We start from the raw sequence: 17739 nt of genomic DNA on the forward strand, positions 1-17739 counted from the left end.
ACTTGACGAGTTCTAATTGGGGACATTTTCTAATAACAATGGAACCGTCAACAAAATAAGAGCCAATCATGTGCTGTCCGATTATGGTATATCACACATTCCCGTTGGTTGAACACTTAACGAACCCAATAATTGTTTAGTGCTGATCAGTAGCGCACGTTTCTTAAATTTACGTTACCTTGATTTCTGAAAGTGGTCTCATCAGTAATCAATTAATTCCAACAAAAAAATAATATCTTACAGGATAACCAGCAAGCAGTCTTCAAAACGTCGCTGTAAATCACTACCCTGTAGTTCTTGATGCAGACATGCATCGAACATATTTTCTTTTTTCTGTGTATGAAGAATACGCAGACTGCATATTTGGTTAAAAGCAACGTCTCTATTTCTTTGACGAAGCCTATAATGCCACTTTATTGCAACAACCATTACTTCTGCACCTTCGTTGGTAGCAGCAGTCTTCCTTCGCCCACGTTTTCTTGGGGCAATTCCAAGTGAATAGCTAATGTTTGAATTTCAAATTAATTCCGTTTTATACATAAACGGAAAGGCTGCTACGGTTCTCCTGTTGACTCACGTTGTCTTGCAGTGCCACAATTCAGCATTTCATTAGCAGTTTCGTAACATAAATTGCTATGTAAGTCTGTAATTAGTAAAAAAATTCTTGTGAAATGCACTCATAATCATTTACTTTCTAAATCTTTATTTTTATTTTCTTACAACGTGCAATTGAAATTACAGCCACGGTATGAAGTCTGAGGTATGAGCATGATGTTGAACACCAATCCATCACCAGTGTAGAATTTTTGCAAATTCTGATGGGAAACCTTCTTCTGCTATTCCTCTTTTTGATCAGCCAGTAGCACGTTGCACAGTAACCTAGAGAAATTGTGAAATAAATAAATAATCTGCATCGTTTGTCCACCTACATAAACAAGACTTGAGTTACTCTATTACTATAAACTCAACATGTATTTAAAAAATGATTCAAATAGAAGAATCTACACTCCTTGTATCACTGTTATTCATTGTTCTCGTTAAGATCAAGGTGTCTATACAATATTTAGATATTAGACTTTGTTGAAAGTATTACATCAATAGCAGTTTGATTACCTTTTACATTGTTTTAATGTTCCAAAAGGTCTTTCAGAAATTCTTCTACACCTGAGCTGTCAAGTACGAGGTTCTCGTAAGTTATCTGAAAAAAATTGATAAAAATAGCTTTCAACAACGAAACACCAAAACCTATACTAAACGTTCGGGAAATAATGAAAATGGGAACATTTCGGTACGTATTTGTCTTCTAACAGTCTTATTAACGTACATACCAAGTTGATAAAAAAAGATAATTTCTTAAAATACTTTGTGCATTAGTAATCCCTTCGCAGTTACCTGTGGCTAGTACCGTTTCCCAACAGATACGGAAATACAGATAATATAAGTTAACTCATTTAAGGCTATAGGAAAATTCTCAGCCTCATATTAATAGCAAACATTTCTCAAAAGGAGGTCACATGGCTAAAGAATTTCCACCGAGTTCGATCAAAGGTGAAGTTTTCTTTTTTTTTGGGGGGGGGGGGGGAGGGGGGGGGGAGGGCGGTACACAGTCTACTGGATGGTTTAATGTGGTCCGCCACGAATTCCTCTCCTGGGCCAATTTTTCACCTCAGAATAGCACTTGCGACCTACGTTCTCAATTATTTGCTGGATGTATTCCAATCTCTGTCTTCGTCTACAATTTTTGTCCTCTACAGCTCCCTCTAGTAGCATGGAAGTCACTCCCTAATGTCTTAACACATGTATTATCCTCCTGTTCCTTCACCCGTTCAGTGTTTTTCACATATTCCCTTCCTCTACGATTCTACGCAGAACCTCCTCATTGCTTACCTTATCAGTCCATCTAACTTTCGACATTCGCCTGTAGCACCACATCTCAAATTCGTCGATTCTCTTTTTTTCGGTTTCCCCAGAGTCCATGTTTCACTACCATACAATTATGTGCCCCAAAGAATATTCTCAGAAATTTATTCCCCAAATTGAGGCCTATGTTTGATACTAGTAGACTTCTCTTGGCCAGAAATGTCATTTTTGCCAGTGACGCTTTTGATGTGACGATAGCTCCGTCCGTCATTAGTTATTTTGCGGCCTAGGTAGCAGAAGTCCTTACCTTCATCTACTTCGTGACCACCTATCCTAAGTTTCCGCTATTCTAACTTGTGCTTCGGATGAATCCAGGTTCTGTTTAGAGCATCATGATGGTCGCATCCGTGTTTGGCGACATCACGGTGAACGCGCATTGGAAGCGTGTACTCGTCATCGCCATACTTGCGTATCACCCGGCGTGATGGTATGGGGTGCCATTGGTTACATGTCTCGGTCACCTCTTGTTCGCACTGACGGCACTTTGAACACTGGACATCAAATTTCAGATGTGTTACGACCCGTGGCTCTACCCTTCATTCGATCCCTGCGAAATCCTACATTTCAGCAGGATAATGCACGACCGCATGTTGCAGGTCCTGTACGGGCCTTTCTGGAAAGAGAAAATGTTAGACTGCTTCCCTGACCAGCACATTCTCCAGATCTCTCACCAATTGAAAACGACTGGTCAATGATGGCTGAGCAACTGGCTCGTCACAATACGCCAGTCACTACTCTTGATGAACTGTCCTATCGCGTTGAAGCTGCATGGGCAGCTGTACCTTTACACGCTATCCAAGCTCTGTTTGACTCAATGCCCAGGCGTATCAAGGCCGTTACTATGGCCAGAGGTGGTTGTTCTGGGTACTGATTTCTCAGGATCTATATACCCAATTTTTTGGAAAATATATTCAAATGACAGTTCTAGTATAATATATTTGCCCAATGAATACACGTTTATCATCTGCATTTCTTCTTGGTGTAGCAATTTTAATGGCCAGTAGTGTATTATCAGAGTTTCACAGAGCTGTCAGAGAGTGGTGAAGAAACAAGGCAGAAGTGAAGGCACAAAAGAGACAGCTGTGATTCATAATGGAGGCAAGACTTTAGAAAAGACACCTTCATTGGATTTGCCATTTTAAAAGCGGTCTGAAACTTAAAATGATGCTAGTTGTTCGAAGTTCTCGGAAAAGTAGGAATAAGTTACATGGGTAGAGGGTAATATGAAATGTGTATAAGAACCAAAAGGGAATAGTGAGAACGGAAGATCAAGGGAGAAGGTTAAAAAAGGGTGTAAAGCAAGGAATTACTCTTTGTTGTCCAAACAGCACGTAGAAGAAGCAAAGACTAAACTAAAAGACATGATATTAACATTTAAGATGAATGTGCATCAAGCAAAGACGAAACTAAAAGACATGAGATTAACATTTAAGATGAAAGTGCATCAGTGGTAACAGTAGTTGTTTTAGTTATCCTCAGTGAGATTGAGATGGATTTACAGGACGTTTTAAATGAGATGAACAGTCTAATAAGTAGTGACTGTGGACTGAGGGTAAATCAAAGAAAGACGAAATACAATGGAATAACAGGTAAGAGATTAGGAATAAACTTAACATCACAGCTGAAGACTAAGAAGTAGACGAAGGACTTCTGCTACCATCGAAGTAAAATAACACATTACACAAGAAGTGGGACGGGTGTTAGCAGTAGACCAGCACAAGTAAATATGACATTAGTCACTAAAACAATCCTTCTAGTGTTAAACATATTTCTTAATTTGAGCAACGAATCTAAGAGAATGTACGTTTGGAGCACAGCATTGTAATGAAGTGAACTATAGACTCTGAGAACACCTGGAAAGAAAAGGTGTTAAAAATGTTGTGCTGCTGAAAGATTCCTAAAATTTAGTGACCTGATAATATAATAAATGACACAGAAATGGCAAGGACGGGAGTGTGTCGCAGACGCTGAATATAAGAAGTGACAGGATGATATGGGAAGTGTTGAGACCTCTCGGTGTAACCTCCAGCAGGTAAACACTGTAGTGAAAGACAAAGATTGTAATATAGACAACAAATAGCCAAGGATATTTTTGTCTAAGTGCTACTCTGAGATTAAGTGGTTGGCACAAAAGAGAAAATCGCGGCTGGCCACATCAGCAGCAGAGGATACAACCGGAGAGGGAGTTAAGACAGATCTGGAGTTGTCGTTCGAATATCTGTATCCTGGAGCGAAGGGACAAAGTCAGTATTCTCAATATACTGAAATACATGAACACATTAGGTGATGTGGATGTACGGAAAGCAAAAAAAGACATGTGAAGTGTTTTGCAGATATATCCTCTGGTCCCCTGCACTACTCGGATACTCAGTTGATAAGATATTTTGTAATAAATCATGAAGTGATGCGAATTCTATCATTCAACAGTTTTCAGTCGTAATGATAAAGCTAGCATAAAGATACGTATTTGATCGAAGGATTACTATCTGTTATTGTTCAAAATGATAGTTCCATCCTTAAGTAAAATAGACGTCCGTTTTTCTCAGTGCAATGAACTGAGAAACACTTATTTACAACTAATACTAACCGTAACAGATGGTGCAGACACTGATAACTGCACAGAGTTGACGTTAGCTGTGGTGTCGTCAATCGGTGTGGTATCTGCAGTAGCTGAGGCTTGAAAACCAGGCGCATTTATGCTGAAACAGTAACACCACAAGATTGAATCTATGCCGATAAAACGCAAATCTTAACTGTCATGTATCATGTAGAGTCCAAAGCAGAGAGAGGATTTTTTTTAATTAAAAGAGTCTACAGATTTTCAGGAAATAACCGATAACAACAAACAACTGACTGAGAAACCTATTTTTATGTCTTTTCGAAGTTCATACGTCTACAGTTTTCGATATCACAGACCTTCGTTGACACAGAAGGCGTGAGACGGCTCGCTTTATTAAAATGCATTTGTATGTTTCGTGAAACATTCGTAATCCATTGGTTTCTACATTTAAGTGGACACGGTACATCAAATCGACTTACTGACATAGAGAAGCTTATACGTTCTTGTGGAAAACTTTTGGTATAGGGTGTGACATAAAATTCATGAAAATGATGCAGCAAATTTGCATTCTTATCAAATGTGTTCTCTTAATATTGGCCTCTTTCAAAGTAGCATGATCTGAGTTCACTCAAGTATGCATTTGCTATGACCACTGGTCAAAAACTTTTTTTTTTTTTTTTTTTTTTTTTTTTTTTTTTTTTTTTTTTTTTTTTGCTGCGGTGGAACTCCGTAGGCTTTGCCTCTTGGCAAAGTTCAAGGAAATGAACTTGATAACATGCTCGTCCACTGCGTGCGTAAACGGATACAAACTTAGTGAGTTTTCGAATGACATAATTAAGTACTAAGTCAGTTTGTTTTCTCTGCGTTGATTTGTAAGTTTCTAACTATGTGAGGGGATTAACTGTGATGGCTCCTGTGCAGTGAAGTACCATTTCTGTGATGCTGTACTAGATATGTATTAGAGCGTAGAGGATGTCAAGGGAAACGAAGAATTATCGTCCAAGTTTTAAAGACAAGTCAGACTCAACTGTGTTACATGTTTTTATTCCGTTATGCACAGGAGAAAGATGTAAAATTTAACTCGAAAAATTGTCACACAGTCTGATGGATATCATGTGTTCACACTGGCAAAATACTAATGTAAGTATCTTCGACAACTACGAATCGAACTAGATGATGAGGTGCGCGCCATTGCCTCGCGAGCCTCGTCTGCTTGTTACATTCTTAGATTTACTCGGCAAGTAGATTACGGGCCAGAGAAGAAGTGATGATTGACTCACCTGATTGCTCCTGCCCCGTCCAGACGGCCCTCTCTCACAGTGCCGGCCAGCTCGTAGTTTCCTTCCATAGTGATGTCTCCGCTAACTTCGATGGTTCTACCAGTTCTCTTCACTTTAAGCGATGAGATTCCAGAGATGGTAAGGTCACTCAGGACTCCGTCCACACTAAAACACGGCGTAGGGGTATCATAAGTAAAATACTCGTCACTGCGAAAAAAATATCTCTACAGTGAAAGCCTACATTTGATGAGACAGTCACTGTGAAGTCAGCCTGCCAAATGTACATATCTTCCATTGAGATTAAATCCAAGAGACTGGTGCTAACGGTTTATTTCAACCTAGCGGACTGACAAACTATAACTGTTCATGTTCGGTGAAGACTTGATAAAAGCCTGCTCATGGGGGATGATATAGTGGGGTGGCATACCTACCTGTATGCAGTGTGGTACTGGGAAACCTTGAAAGTAGTTGTGGCAGCCATGATGAGTTGGTAGAAAGATGGAAGCGGCGTCTCTATGCGGCAAAGTACTTGCCGTTTAATAGTCGTGAACCAGTATCACAACGTGCATTTGCGTGAAAGCATTTCACAAGAATGGCGACAGTCTGACTGCTGCTCTTGGGCAATTCCGACTTTGTTACAATTCAGGAGGGCATGGATGCGTTCCATCTCGCCACGTCATCAATAAATGGATTGATAATTCCGAGAAGATACGTACAGCTACAAAAAGGACTTCACCAAGAGGTCAAAGTATGGTACGAAACCCAGGAAAAGTTAAAAACATTTCGGGCGTCAATCAGAGAGGGCCCTCGGCAATGTATAAGGAAGAAAGTGGCTATGTTAAATCTAAGCCGAACAATGGCCTATGGTACTCTGCATTGATCCGTAGGTTAACACCCATAAAATTCAAGTTGTACAGGAACTGAAACCATCTGAATACAACACTTCAGTGAAAAATTATGGTAATGATTAATGACTGCCCCAATTTTGTCGACAATCTTTTCGTGGATGAGACTCCTTTTTGTATAACTAGACACGTAAAGAAACCGATTTTTCGGTATTGGGAACATGAAAATTCTCGTCAGTTACATGAACGACGAATGCACTGGATAAAGGTTGGAGACTGGTGCGGGTGACAGAGGGAATACAACGAAGTAACGTCTGAAGGAAAAATAGATATGATTGAGACTTTTGCAGCTGAGCATGTTCAAAAGCAAAGGGAAGGTTATACCACTAGCCCAACGATAATCGCTGAGGTGAGAACTAAGACTGGAGAAGCACCAATGGAAGTGATTCGAATTGTCTTTCAAAATTTCAGAATTTCATCCCAAGAAGGCAAAAGTTTGAACAGATATCTTGTAGGACTTTGCAAAGCCTTTTTTTAGCAGCACTCAATAGCCTGTATTTCACAGGTTATTTTCAATGATAAAACTTCTAAATTAATATTCTTTACCTATGTGTTTATTACTTCAGAATTTACCGCTTCCTTGTATCACCATGTACGAAGTATACTACTCAGAAGACATTAGGATAAATTGTGATGATAAAAGTAGTTGATGGATGTTTCGTAGTGTCATCCGTGAGAGGTAACATGCTTTCTCCGAAATAAACGAAAGACATCATTGGCTTAACTTGAAATTTAATGTAGAAGCTGCTAGACTTATGTCATGCATATGGCTTTTGTCACCGTCCATCGCTGCTACAGTAAATGGATCACTACAGCGTCATCTTCGCAATGTTTCACTTTCATTGGGTTATGAAAGTACCATGCACGTTGGGCAAATGAGCTACGGTGCGGTTTGCACGAACTGAGATGTCCAACGCTGGGCATAGGAACAGAGATTTGAGAAAGGTGATGGAGTCGTTGAGGCCCTAGAGGGGTTTACGGAACAAGTGAGGTTAAAATTCCTGTCAGGCAATCCAAATATCCGTAATTGTCTTAAATCGTTTCATGCAAATTGCAGGATGATTGCACTAAAAAATAGTTGCACTGAAAAGACGCGAAGAATTTCCTTCACACCTTCGACGAATCTCAGCCTGAGTCCGTAGCTAACGGCCCCGTTATCGGTGGGACAAGATGAGTATCTTCCTTCCGTCCTTGGTTCCTGATTCAGATAGGGACAATGTCTCACCTGGGATCATGAAAACCGGCATTAAACCATTTAATACTGGTAGCTCTTTAAAGACAATGAACTGTAATGCGACACCCATTGATGTGCAGATTTCAATATAATTGTTTGGCCAAAGTACAGGAACACTTAAGCAGACTGATGATTATAATGGCTACGATGTGATCTGCCAATACGGCGGGGTCCGTCACTGCAAGTTCAGCATTCTCTAGCCCTCTCAGTTTTCTGCCATCATTTTCGAAACTGTGTATGATTCACTTAGCTTGATGTCGTTTATTATCTAGTATTTTCTTCCATATCTGGCTCTCTTCCCAGTCACCATATTATGGATATTAGGACTGCTCAATAGGGATTTAAGCCCCAGTCATCCTCTAAGTCACTCCACTGCCTCTCGTCCATGCAAATGTACCTAATGTATCATTTACTAAGCAGTCTCTTATTATCCAGTGAGCTAGCCAGTTCCTTTTCCTCCTACTAGTTGTTTCTAACATTTGTCTATTCGTATTCATTAGGTGTAACACAAGTTTATCATTTATTTTATCTGTCCATTTCTCCTCCAAATCCACATCTCCGAAGGCTCTAGGCATTTCCCCTCTCTCCGTAGCTATGTCCATTTTTCGAGACGATACCACGCCACACCACATACAAAACATTTTACTGGTCTTTTCTTAAATGATCTTTGTTTCTTAATTATGCGTCATACTACTAGTCATTTTGCATCCTTGGTACCTGAAGCTGTCAACTTGTTCCACTAACTCATCACAAATTTTCATTTGTGTCGTCCTTAGTTGCCTTGCATAAACCCTTGCCTTAGTCTTTTGCACATTTATCGTTATCCCACATTCCACGCTTTCAGTTCCTTTCACAAATTATTGTTAAATGACTTTTTCATTTCCACTTTGTAACACGATATCATAAGAAATCTTATGCATTCGATTATCCTTCCTTCCATTATCACACCACTCTGTTGTTGAAAGAGGTTTTCAGCTGAATCATTTAAACAGACATTAAACTGAGTAGGTGAAAGACAACAGCCTTGCCTAACCCTTCTATCAGCCGGCCGCTGGTGGCCGAGCGGTTCTGACGCTACAGTCTGGAACCGCGCGACCGCTACGGTCGCAGGTTCGAATCCTGCCTCGGGCATGGATGTGTGTGTTGTCCTTAGGTTAGTTAGGTTTAAGTAGTTCTAAGTTCTAGGGGACTTATGACCTCAGCAGTTGAGTCCCATAGTGCTCAGAGCCATTTGAACCATTTGAACCCTTCTATCAGATCCTTTCCTTCTGTCATCGATTCTTCTATCCTTAATTTTACCTGTTGTGTCATGAACGGATTGTTTATTACTCCATATTATTTTCAGTAAACTAATTTGCTTCAGAACACCTAAAGGCATAACCCACTGTGCTCTATCAAAAATTTATACAAAGTCAATAAAAACTGGACAATCATGCCTATATTTTCCTGGGCATCAGAAGACCTATCAGTTATTCCTTAGAGTCGAATAGCATCTCCTGTTCCTTTACCCGTCCTTAAGCCGAACAGCTCTTAAATCTAATTATCTTTCAGTTGTAGATTATAATCGTCTGTTCACTATTGTTTGCACAGAACGATACGCAGCAGAGGTTTTGTGAGTTTTCTGAAGCAGCCAAGATATATACTGTTTGCAAAGAGTAAATCACCGGCCTGCAGCCAGCAGCAGCTCTGAAAATATTACCGCCAGCAGGCTAACCATAATGTCCCACTGTCACGTTTTCTCTCTCTCTCTCTCTCTCTCTCTCTCTCTCTCTCTCTCTCTCCTGATTCATTTCAATCGCATGTTTATTTATAAACTTCTAAACACGAGATTGTGTTCATCTTAGAACATTTTAAATTGATATTTTAATAATAATTTATACGAGATAACCAATATCAGTGCATCATTGCTCCCCAATTTCAGTGCAAAATATTTGTTTTCCAAGTAGGTATAGATCTTTGATTTCAATATATTTTGAAATATATTCGCTGACTGCGAATTCCTGGCATAGGCTGTATTAGATATAGATCTACTTTCCAATACTGACGTATGAAAATTTGTGGCAGACCCGAAATCTAAACAGGCTTTTCTACTTACTGTTAGCGGACCGACACAGATCTACATCCTTCATACTGTCAGCATCCTTTTATAGTAGCCCACCAAATTCATCACCTAATGCTTGTAAAATTACTATGATTACATTATAAGGATGTAGAGTGTGGCGTATGGAGCTCTGGGTCTGTCTAGGGAACGTGCGTAGACAGCCGACCTGGTTTAGGATACCACTCGTGTTTAATGGGACATCCAATTTCGAGACCCGGACTGGCACAGATTTTCGTATGCCAATTTTATGTAATAGGTCTGTACCTAATACGACTGATATTAGGGATTCAAAGTCAGCGAATAAATTTCAAAGTATTTCGTACAGCTGTGAATCGTCAGAGTGTCTGTTCTACCGGACATGCATGTCATTACACACACAAAAAAACCGTCGCACCACGAAGGAGTTGCACAGACTGGTTGCAAATCGATATTTGTACAGGGATCGACGAAAAATGGAAAACTGTAAACTATGGTGGCCGATGGATGGTTGCGTGACGCTGCAGCACAATTTCACTGTGCAGCTGGCAAGAATAGTAAACAAAGGATAGTAAACAGAGAATAGTAAACAGAGAATATCTTCAACATTTCGCGGCCCTGTTAGCAACTGTATAAATATTAATTTTAATTTTAATAATCAACAGCCTCAGTTGCACCGTTTACCTAGAATTTACCTAGGTCTCAGTCGGGATAACACAGCCTTCTTCAGAATAACAGTAACTACCGTTTGTCCATAGTGGACATCGACAAGCTGAAACTACAAACCCTTGAATCATCGTCAGACTGTAAAACTTGTCTGGCACTGCCTCGGCCCCACTTCGCGACCGCGATGCGGCAGCCACGAGTGCTGTACCATCGCAGAAGATCTTCTGTGAAGTTTGGAAGGTAGGGGACGAGGTACTAGCGGAAGTAAAGCTATGAGTACGGGGCGTGAGTCGTGCTTGGGTAGCTCAGATGGTGGAGTACTTGCCCGCGAAAGGCAAGGGTCCCGAGTTCGAGTCTCGGTTCGGCACACAGTTTTAATCTGCCAGGAAGTTTCATATGACCGCACACTCCGCTGCAGCGTGAAAATCTCATTCTAGGGAATTATGTGTCCGTAACAATCGTCATATTTCCTAAATGGGTCAAAATATCGAACCGATTTTTTCTGCAAATGATAGCATGCAAACAGACAAATATGTAGTGTGATATAAACGCGATTTTTTTTTATTCGCTGGGATATGGAAGAAATTCGTCTGCAGCAGTGTATCTAAGGAAATGGACGCGAAAACACGTCAGTAGCGCTTAAGGAAAATGAAAGGGTCGCATTTAAACACTTCCTTAGCACCTGGGCACTGGTGGAGGATGACTAGTTAACACTTCAACAGCAGTCAAAGGGTTACAAAGATTACATGACAACATTAGCAGTTTATCGAACGCCAAGTAATGTCTAGTGAAATTTTAGGACCCTTTAGGCAAACGCTAAGTAGTACTCACTCTTGGGTTGTAGAATCCAGTGAGAAGGAGAGTTTGCTGACTACCAGGTCGTCACCGGAAATGGGTCTAACATCACCGACGTGAGTGAGTTTAAGGCCTGGTATCAGCTTTGCAGCAAGTTGTCCAGAGCCGAGGCGCAGCAGCTTTTCGACTAGGTGACTGCGGTCATGCTCGTCGGACGTCGTCACACTACCCAACAACAGCGCCAGCACAGCAACGTAAACAGATGTCCTCATTCTCGTGAAGGTTGTAAACTGCAAACATAGCAACTTTCATTACTAACTGATATAATGTAAAATCCGTTTTCGGTCGTAGCTTCTAGTTTCTATCTAGTTCACCTAACCTCTTTGCTCCGAACACCACTGTTCACAGCTTTTCAGCCATCAAAACGTTCAGTTGAAAAGTTGAGTGTTGCTGTTGAATGAAACCGATAAAGAACGTCTCAGAGTGGGAATGTATCTGAGTGGAGCATAAGGTAACTCTCTGATTGTTCACGAGGTCGTTTTTTTTCTTATTTTATTTATTTACACGTCAAGTTCCGTACGATCAAATGGACGAGCAAATTTCCAGGGTCGTGGAGCTTGTTAGTACATGAAATTTCAACATAAGAGTAATAATAGATAAAAATAATATGTTAATGAACCCAGAAGTCAAGCCATAAGCTTACGTAAACGCAATCAACAATACAACGTAAGAATCAGCTTATTTTTCAAGGAACTCCTCAACAGAATAGGAGTGAACGAGGAAACCCAGTTTCGATATGCTAGCAATTCTTTTTAATTCTTGTGACAGCTTATTGAAAATGGATGTAGCAGTTTACTGCATCCCTTTCTGCACAAGAGTTAAGGAAGTCCGACCCAAATTCAGGTTGGGTTTCTTCTGCGTATTAACTGAGTGAAATCTGCTTACTCTTGGGAATAAGCTGATATTGTTAACAAGAAACGACGGTAAAGAATAGACATATTGAGAGCCCATTTTCAGAATACCCAAACTAGTGAACAGGGGTCGACATGAGGTTCGCCAACTTACACCACGTCCGTTTCTGAGGCAACAGTATCCTTTTAGAATGGCAAAATTTACCCAAAATATAATACCATACGACATAAGTTAATGAAAATAAGCAAATTAGACTACTTTTCGTAACGAACAATCACTTACTTCAGATAACCTTCGAATCGTAAAAATTAAGTCTTTGTACAAGATCCTGAACGTGGACTTTTGACGACAGTTCACTCACTATCTATCTGAACACGCAGAAATTTGAACTGTTCAGTTTCACTAATCGTATGCCCATTCTGTGAAATCAAAACGTCGGGTTTTGTTGAATTGTGTGTTAGAAACTGTAAAGAAATCAATCTCACTGAACTTTAGTGTTAGTTTATTTTCTACAAGCCATGAACTTATGTCATAAACTGCGCTATTTGAAACCGAGCCAATGTTGTAAACAACATATTTTACTGCCAAACTAACGTCATCAGCAAACAGAAATATTTTAGAGCTACCAGTAATACTAGCACATCATTTACATAAATAAGGAACAGGAGTGGCCCCAACACTGACCCCTGGGGCACCCCCATTTGACCGTACCCGACTCAGACCCCACATCACAGCCATTCTCAGCACTGAGAATAATGATCTTCCAATAATGACCTTTTGCTGTCTGTTGTTAAAGTAAGAGATGAACCAATTCCAACTTCTGGAGCAATATTTGTGACCAGCACAATCAAACGCCTTAGTTAAATAGAAAAATATGCCTAGCGTTCGAAATCTTTTGTTTAACGCATCCAGTACCTCACAGAGAAAAGAGGATATAGCATTTTCAGTTGTTAAATGACTTCCAAAGCCGAACTGTACGTTTGATATCAAATTATGTGGTATAAAATTATCAGTTATCCTTACATCCTTTTCAATAACTTTAGCCACACATTTCCATTATTGCCGAACTCACCAATATGGTGTATGTTATACCTATGATTCTCCTCCTGCTGTCATTTCTTTTCGACGTGCTGTGTCCTGGATCGTCAACCATTTACCAAAGTTTTTCCCACATTCGATGAATGCGTTTCTTGGCCCAGAATTATTGTTATATCCGATCAGAGAGCAGCAACATGCTTATTAACATCATCCAGCGCACGCAAAGTGGACAGACCTCATTGGAAGGCAAAAGAGTCGAGGCAGTCACGACTGCTCAAAAACTAAGCGGTTCATTTGTCACCATATAGTCCCAATGGGAATGGTTTCCTGAGAGCCAACATTCAGTTCTGCAGCGATATTATTCACAGCAGGCAGTCGAACGCTCAAATGGCTACGCGATACCCGTTAGCCAAACGCTTATGTTTGTCCCGAGTGGCGATTTTTTTTTCTTATTTATTGTCTTCTGGAACGTGTCTGTGCAGCCATCTCAATACTGCAGTCTGTTTTGACAATTCAGAGTATGCATATACATAGTGTGGATAGCTGTTCAAAAGAGAAACGCTCAAAAATGTTATCCTAGAACGGAAACTTGATAGCAGGAAACAACATTAACATCTATCAGCTTTCAACTTCACTGGTGTGCAAACTTAAGGAAGAAAGTAACCTTCGCATGATGTGTCATTGGCAAGTAAAATAGCTAGATGAAACTTGATCCATTCATGGTAAGAAATGCTATAGTACTGAAAGAAATGCACAATGAGGCAACAGAAATAATAGCGCCATTCAAAAACAACAATTACCAATTACTCTGTAGTCACCGCGATTCACGATGGTTCCCTGGACATTACAAAAGGCGGGACATGGTTCTTAATAGGTGTGCGATCACCACGCACGGCCATTCGGGTTTGCAACGTGTTCCCATCCCGTCCACAATGTTGGTAAGGAGTTCTAGTGGCAGGGCGTTTGACAACTGCTGGACGGTTGCTGGTGCACGCCTCCCCAACGCATCCCACACGTACTCAATAGGAGGCCACTCCATTATGGTCAACAATGTACTTGGCTGCATTACCTGTTCCCACTTGTCGCTCAGCATTGTCGAACATGAAAGTTGTGGTGAACCAGGTGCTATGGTATGGGGAGCGATAATGTTGATGGGTGTAGGGACCTCCAAATTTTTGAACACGATACACTCACCTATCAACGTTACTGTGACACTGAACACTTTCCCAAGTGGGCCTTTCCGGAGTGCATTCAGCCCTGAGTAACTCTCATGGATGACAACGAGATACCGCATCGAACAGCGCAGTTGGATGACCTCTTGGAACGAGAGGATATTCAACGAATGGACTGGCCTGCTCGTCCTCCCCCCCTCTCCTCCCCCCGACTAAAATCCCATCGAGCACATGTGGATAGCGTTGGAGAGACGTGTAGCAGCACGTCCGCATGCACTAACGACCATCCAACCGCGCTGGTGCAGAAATGGAACGTCCTACGACAAGAACTCCTTTCTAGTCTTGTGGTCAGCGTGGTAACACGATGTAGGCCATACACTGCCGTCCGTTGCGATCAGGTGCCCGATAGAGAACCAAGTCCCGCCTTCTGTAATGTCGTAAGAAGCATCATGAATCATAGTATAATTATTGAGTTTGCATAAATGTGTCATATATGTTCGTGTCATTGCTCATTTCTTTCAGTTACCTTTTGTACTATAATGTAGCAGTTCTTACTACGGACGGTCCAAGTTTCATCGATCTACGTTACTTGATACACCATACGACAGCTACTTTAGTTGTTAGTTTCTGCACCCCAATGTATATGCGGCGTTAGCAGTGAATTAAAGTGAATACAGTACAAGTGCAGCAGCGATGTCATCCTTACCTTTTTCTCAGTCAACTGACGGATATAGTTTGGACAACAGTGCCGGAGGAATATATATACATCCCTTGTGCGATAAGTATCAAGTGTTTTCCTACCACCATCTTATCTTGTGCACGTGATGGCTGTATGAAATCCACTCAGAAGGCAACTTAAAAAAAAGCAGATTAATGTTGAGCACCTGTTTAAAAACGCTGTGACAGTTATGACGTTGCATATATTTCTTGCCCAGAGAGCGTACACAGCGGTTTGGGATGGTCTCTCGTCTTCCATCCAGCGAGTCATCTTCCCACGCCACCTGGGGTAATAAGTGATGCATAAGGAAGGCAGAGTAAGATACAAAACGAAGATGTTCCCTCAGGTCTAACAGAGCAATCAGTACCACAGAACTTAGCTAATGTATCAGAAACAGCTTCATGTTAAGATTGGTGGCACACTAAAAAATAATAGTGCCTGTTTCTATGTTCGACTGGTCGCACATTCTTTCCTATTGTAATAAGTGAAGAAATACTTCCGAGCCAAGAACGCATTTAAATCAGTCTATTCAAAATAAATATTTAAATGCGATCTCGACTCTGATGTATTTTTTTCAAACATTACAATCTGTGGATCGCCCCCAGATCAGAACGTAATATGGTTCAAATGGCTCTGAGCACTATGGGACTTAACAGCTATGGTCATTAGTCCCCTAGAACTTAGAACTACTTAAACCTAACTAACCTAAGGACAGCACACAACACCCAGCCATCACGAGGCAGAGAAAATACCTGACCCCGCCGGGAATCGAACCCGGGAACCCGGGCGTGGGAAGCGAGAACGCTACCGCACGACCACGAGATGCGGGCAGAACGCAATACACAATCTTCCCTATCGCCTTCTGTGAATTTTATCATTAATAAAACTTTTGCATTCCAGAAACATACAAATTTGCCACATCTTTCCAATTCCACGTCAAACGATGCGACTTGTATAGTTGCTACTGTGAACTGGTTATCAAGCTGGACGAAGGTTTTGGAATACGACCTCTAACCGGGACAAGCCAAACTCTATGATGTTCCTACCACCTCCACGTCGACGATTATTTGCCATTTGCAGTTACACAAACGATCGAACTCTCAGACCAAAAGAATTTCTTCCTGAATCTGATCTCCGTATACTCATGATTTGACGATGCAAGGGACATGTTATCTGTTTCTGTCTATCATTGTTGCTGTCACACGGATTGACAGTCTACTGCAAGACTTTTTAATCATTTAAAACGTTCCGTGACCAGGCACAGAAACAAAATTCCTAATCCTTCATGATACTGTATGGGCGTTAAGTGCAATGGTAAATGTTTCTAGTATGAATTCCAGTCTCTGCGAAGTTTAAGATACATTAAAAATATCTTTATGAATACGCACTTGCAAGTGGCATTAGGCATCACAGGTAATGGACCAGTCTTACCGACCAGTGCTGTGTAATCCATAATCTTACAAAAATGTACTTATTAATGTACATTCCACACTTTCCTAAACCTCTACACCGATTTCAATCAAACGTGGTACACATTTGTGGGGGTGAAGAAGAAGTGTAGCCAACGACACGTGAATACCCAGACTTTATTCATCCAGCATTAGAGAATGAAAGCACTTATTGACTTCAATCTTTACATATACTTCGAAACATTTACAAAAGTTTTTCTCACTGACAGCGCCCACAAAATGATGAAAAGAATGTTGCTGCACTTTTGCTGTTCATGCATTAAAACTGCCGCATCGAGCATGACGTTTCTGTTTAATTCTTCTTTACTACAAGATGTATTCGCGACTCATTTTGTACGTGCTATTCACATACAGCAGTGAATGTACGAGCAAAATTATATTACGTAGTTCAGGAGATACGACGTCATAAACACTGAGCTGCTTAAAAATGAAACTGCAGGGCGAAATTCGCTAGAGAAAAACAACCGAACTAAATGTACAAACACGTGGTAAATACGTTATATATACACGAAATACAGCCGACATGTGTAAAACAGGCAAATTCAAGGGAAAAAACTGTTTGCTATATCCCTGGATCGATGTCAGACAAACTTGGTACACATACTGTTTACCAGGGCTAGAGGTAGAGCAGGGGAAATGGACACAAAGGGAAGAGGACGAAATGGAAGAGAGAGCTGAGAGGAGAAGATGGACGTACGGGGGGTGAGGAGGAGATAGAGAGGGAGAGGATATTGGCAAGGCATGCCGGGAGGGGTAGAGGGAGCATAGAGGGGGAAGGAATAGACGGACAGAAGGGTGAAAACCAGGTAGAAAGAGGGAGTACGAGTAGATGGATAGAGAGGTGGAGGGTCAAATGGACAGAGACAGAGGGGGAAGAAAGGGGCTAACTAATAGAAGACCGTAATAAATACATACCCAGACAACGCCAGGTACTCCATTAGTTAACTATAACAGTGAGTACCATAAACAATTTTAAGGCCTATAGTTTAAGTT

General features: G+C 40.9%; 1 protein-coding gene across 1 annotated transcript; it reads right to left on the bottom strand.

Moving 5' to 3' along the window:
• Nucleotides 1-686: 686 nt before the first annotated feature.
• LOC126235381 (uncharacterized) lies at nucleotides 687-11709 on the bottom strand. Its single transcript, XM_049944103.1, has 5 exons — nucleotides 11474-11709; nucleotides 5761-5925; nucleotides 4508-4619; nucleotides 1114-1198; nucleotides 687-879 (listed from the first exon to the last, which is right to left on the bottom strand). Exons 1-4 carry the CDS (start codon nucleotides 11707-11709, stop codon nucleotides 1127-1129), a joined length of 585 nt encoding a protein of 194 aa, XP_049800060.1. The 3' UTR covers nucleotides 687-879; nucleotides 1114-1126.
• Between the last annotated feature and the right edge of the window lie 6030 nt (nucleotides 11710-17739).

Source organism: Schistocerca nitens, chromosome 2 (assembly GCF_023898315.1).
Source record: "Schistocerca nitens isolate TAMUIC-IGC-003100 chromosome 2, iqSchNite1.1, whole genome shotgun sequence".
Lineage (NCBI taxonomy): Eukaryota > Metazoa > Arthropoda > Insecta > Orthoptera > Acrididae > Schistocerca > Schistocerca nitens.

Bases quoted from the DNA above. Each gene is read 5' to 3' on its own strand.
- LOC126235381 (XM_049944103.1), bottom strand. From the start codon at position 11,709: ATGAGGACATCTGTTTACGTTGCTGTGCTGGCGCTGTTGTTGGGTAGT. The intron at 4,620-5,760 runs GTGAGTCAATCA...TTACTGTTTCAG, and splicing joins GACGGGGCAGGAGCAATCAG to CATAAATGCGCCTGGTTTTC. The intron at 1,199-4,507 runs GTTAGTATTAGT...AATTTTTTTCAG, and splicing joins TGTCTGCACCATCTGTTACG to ATAACTTACGAGAACCTCGT.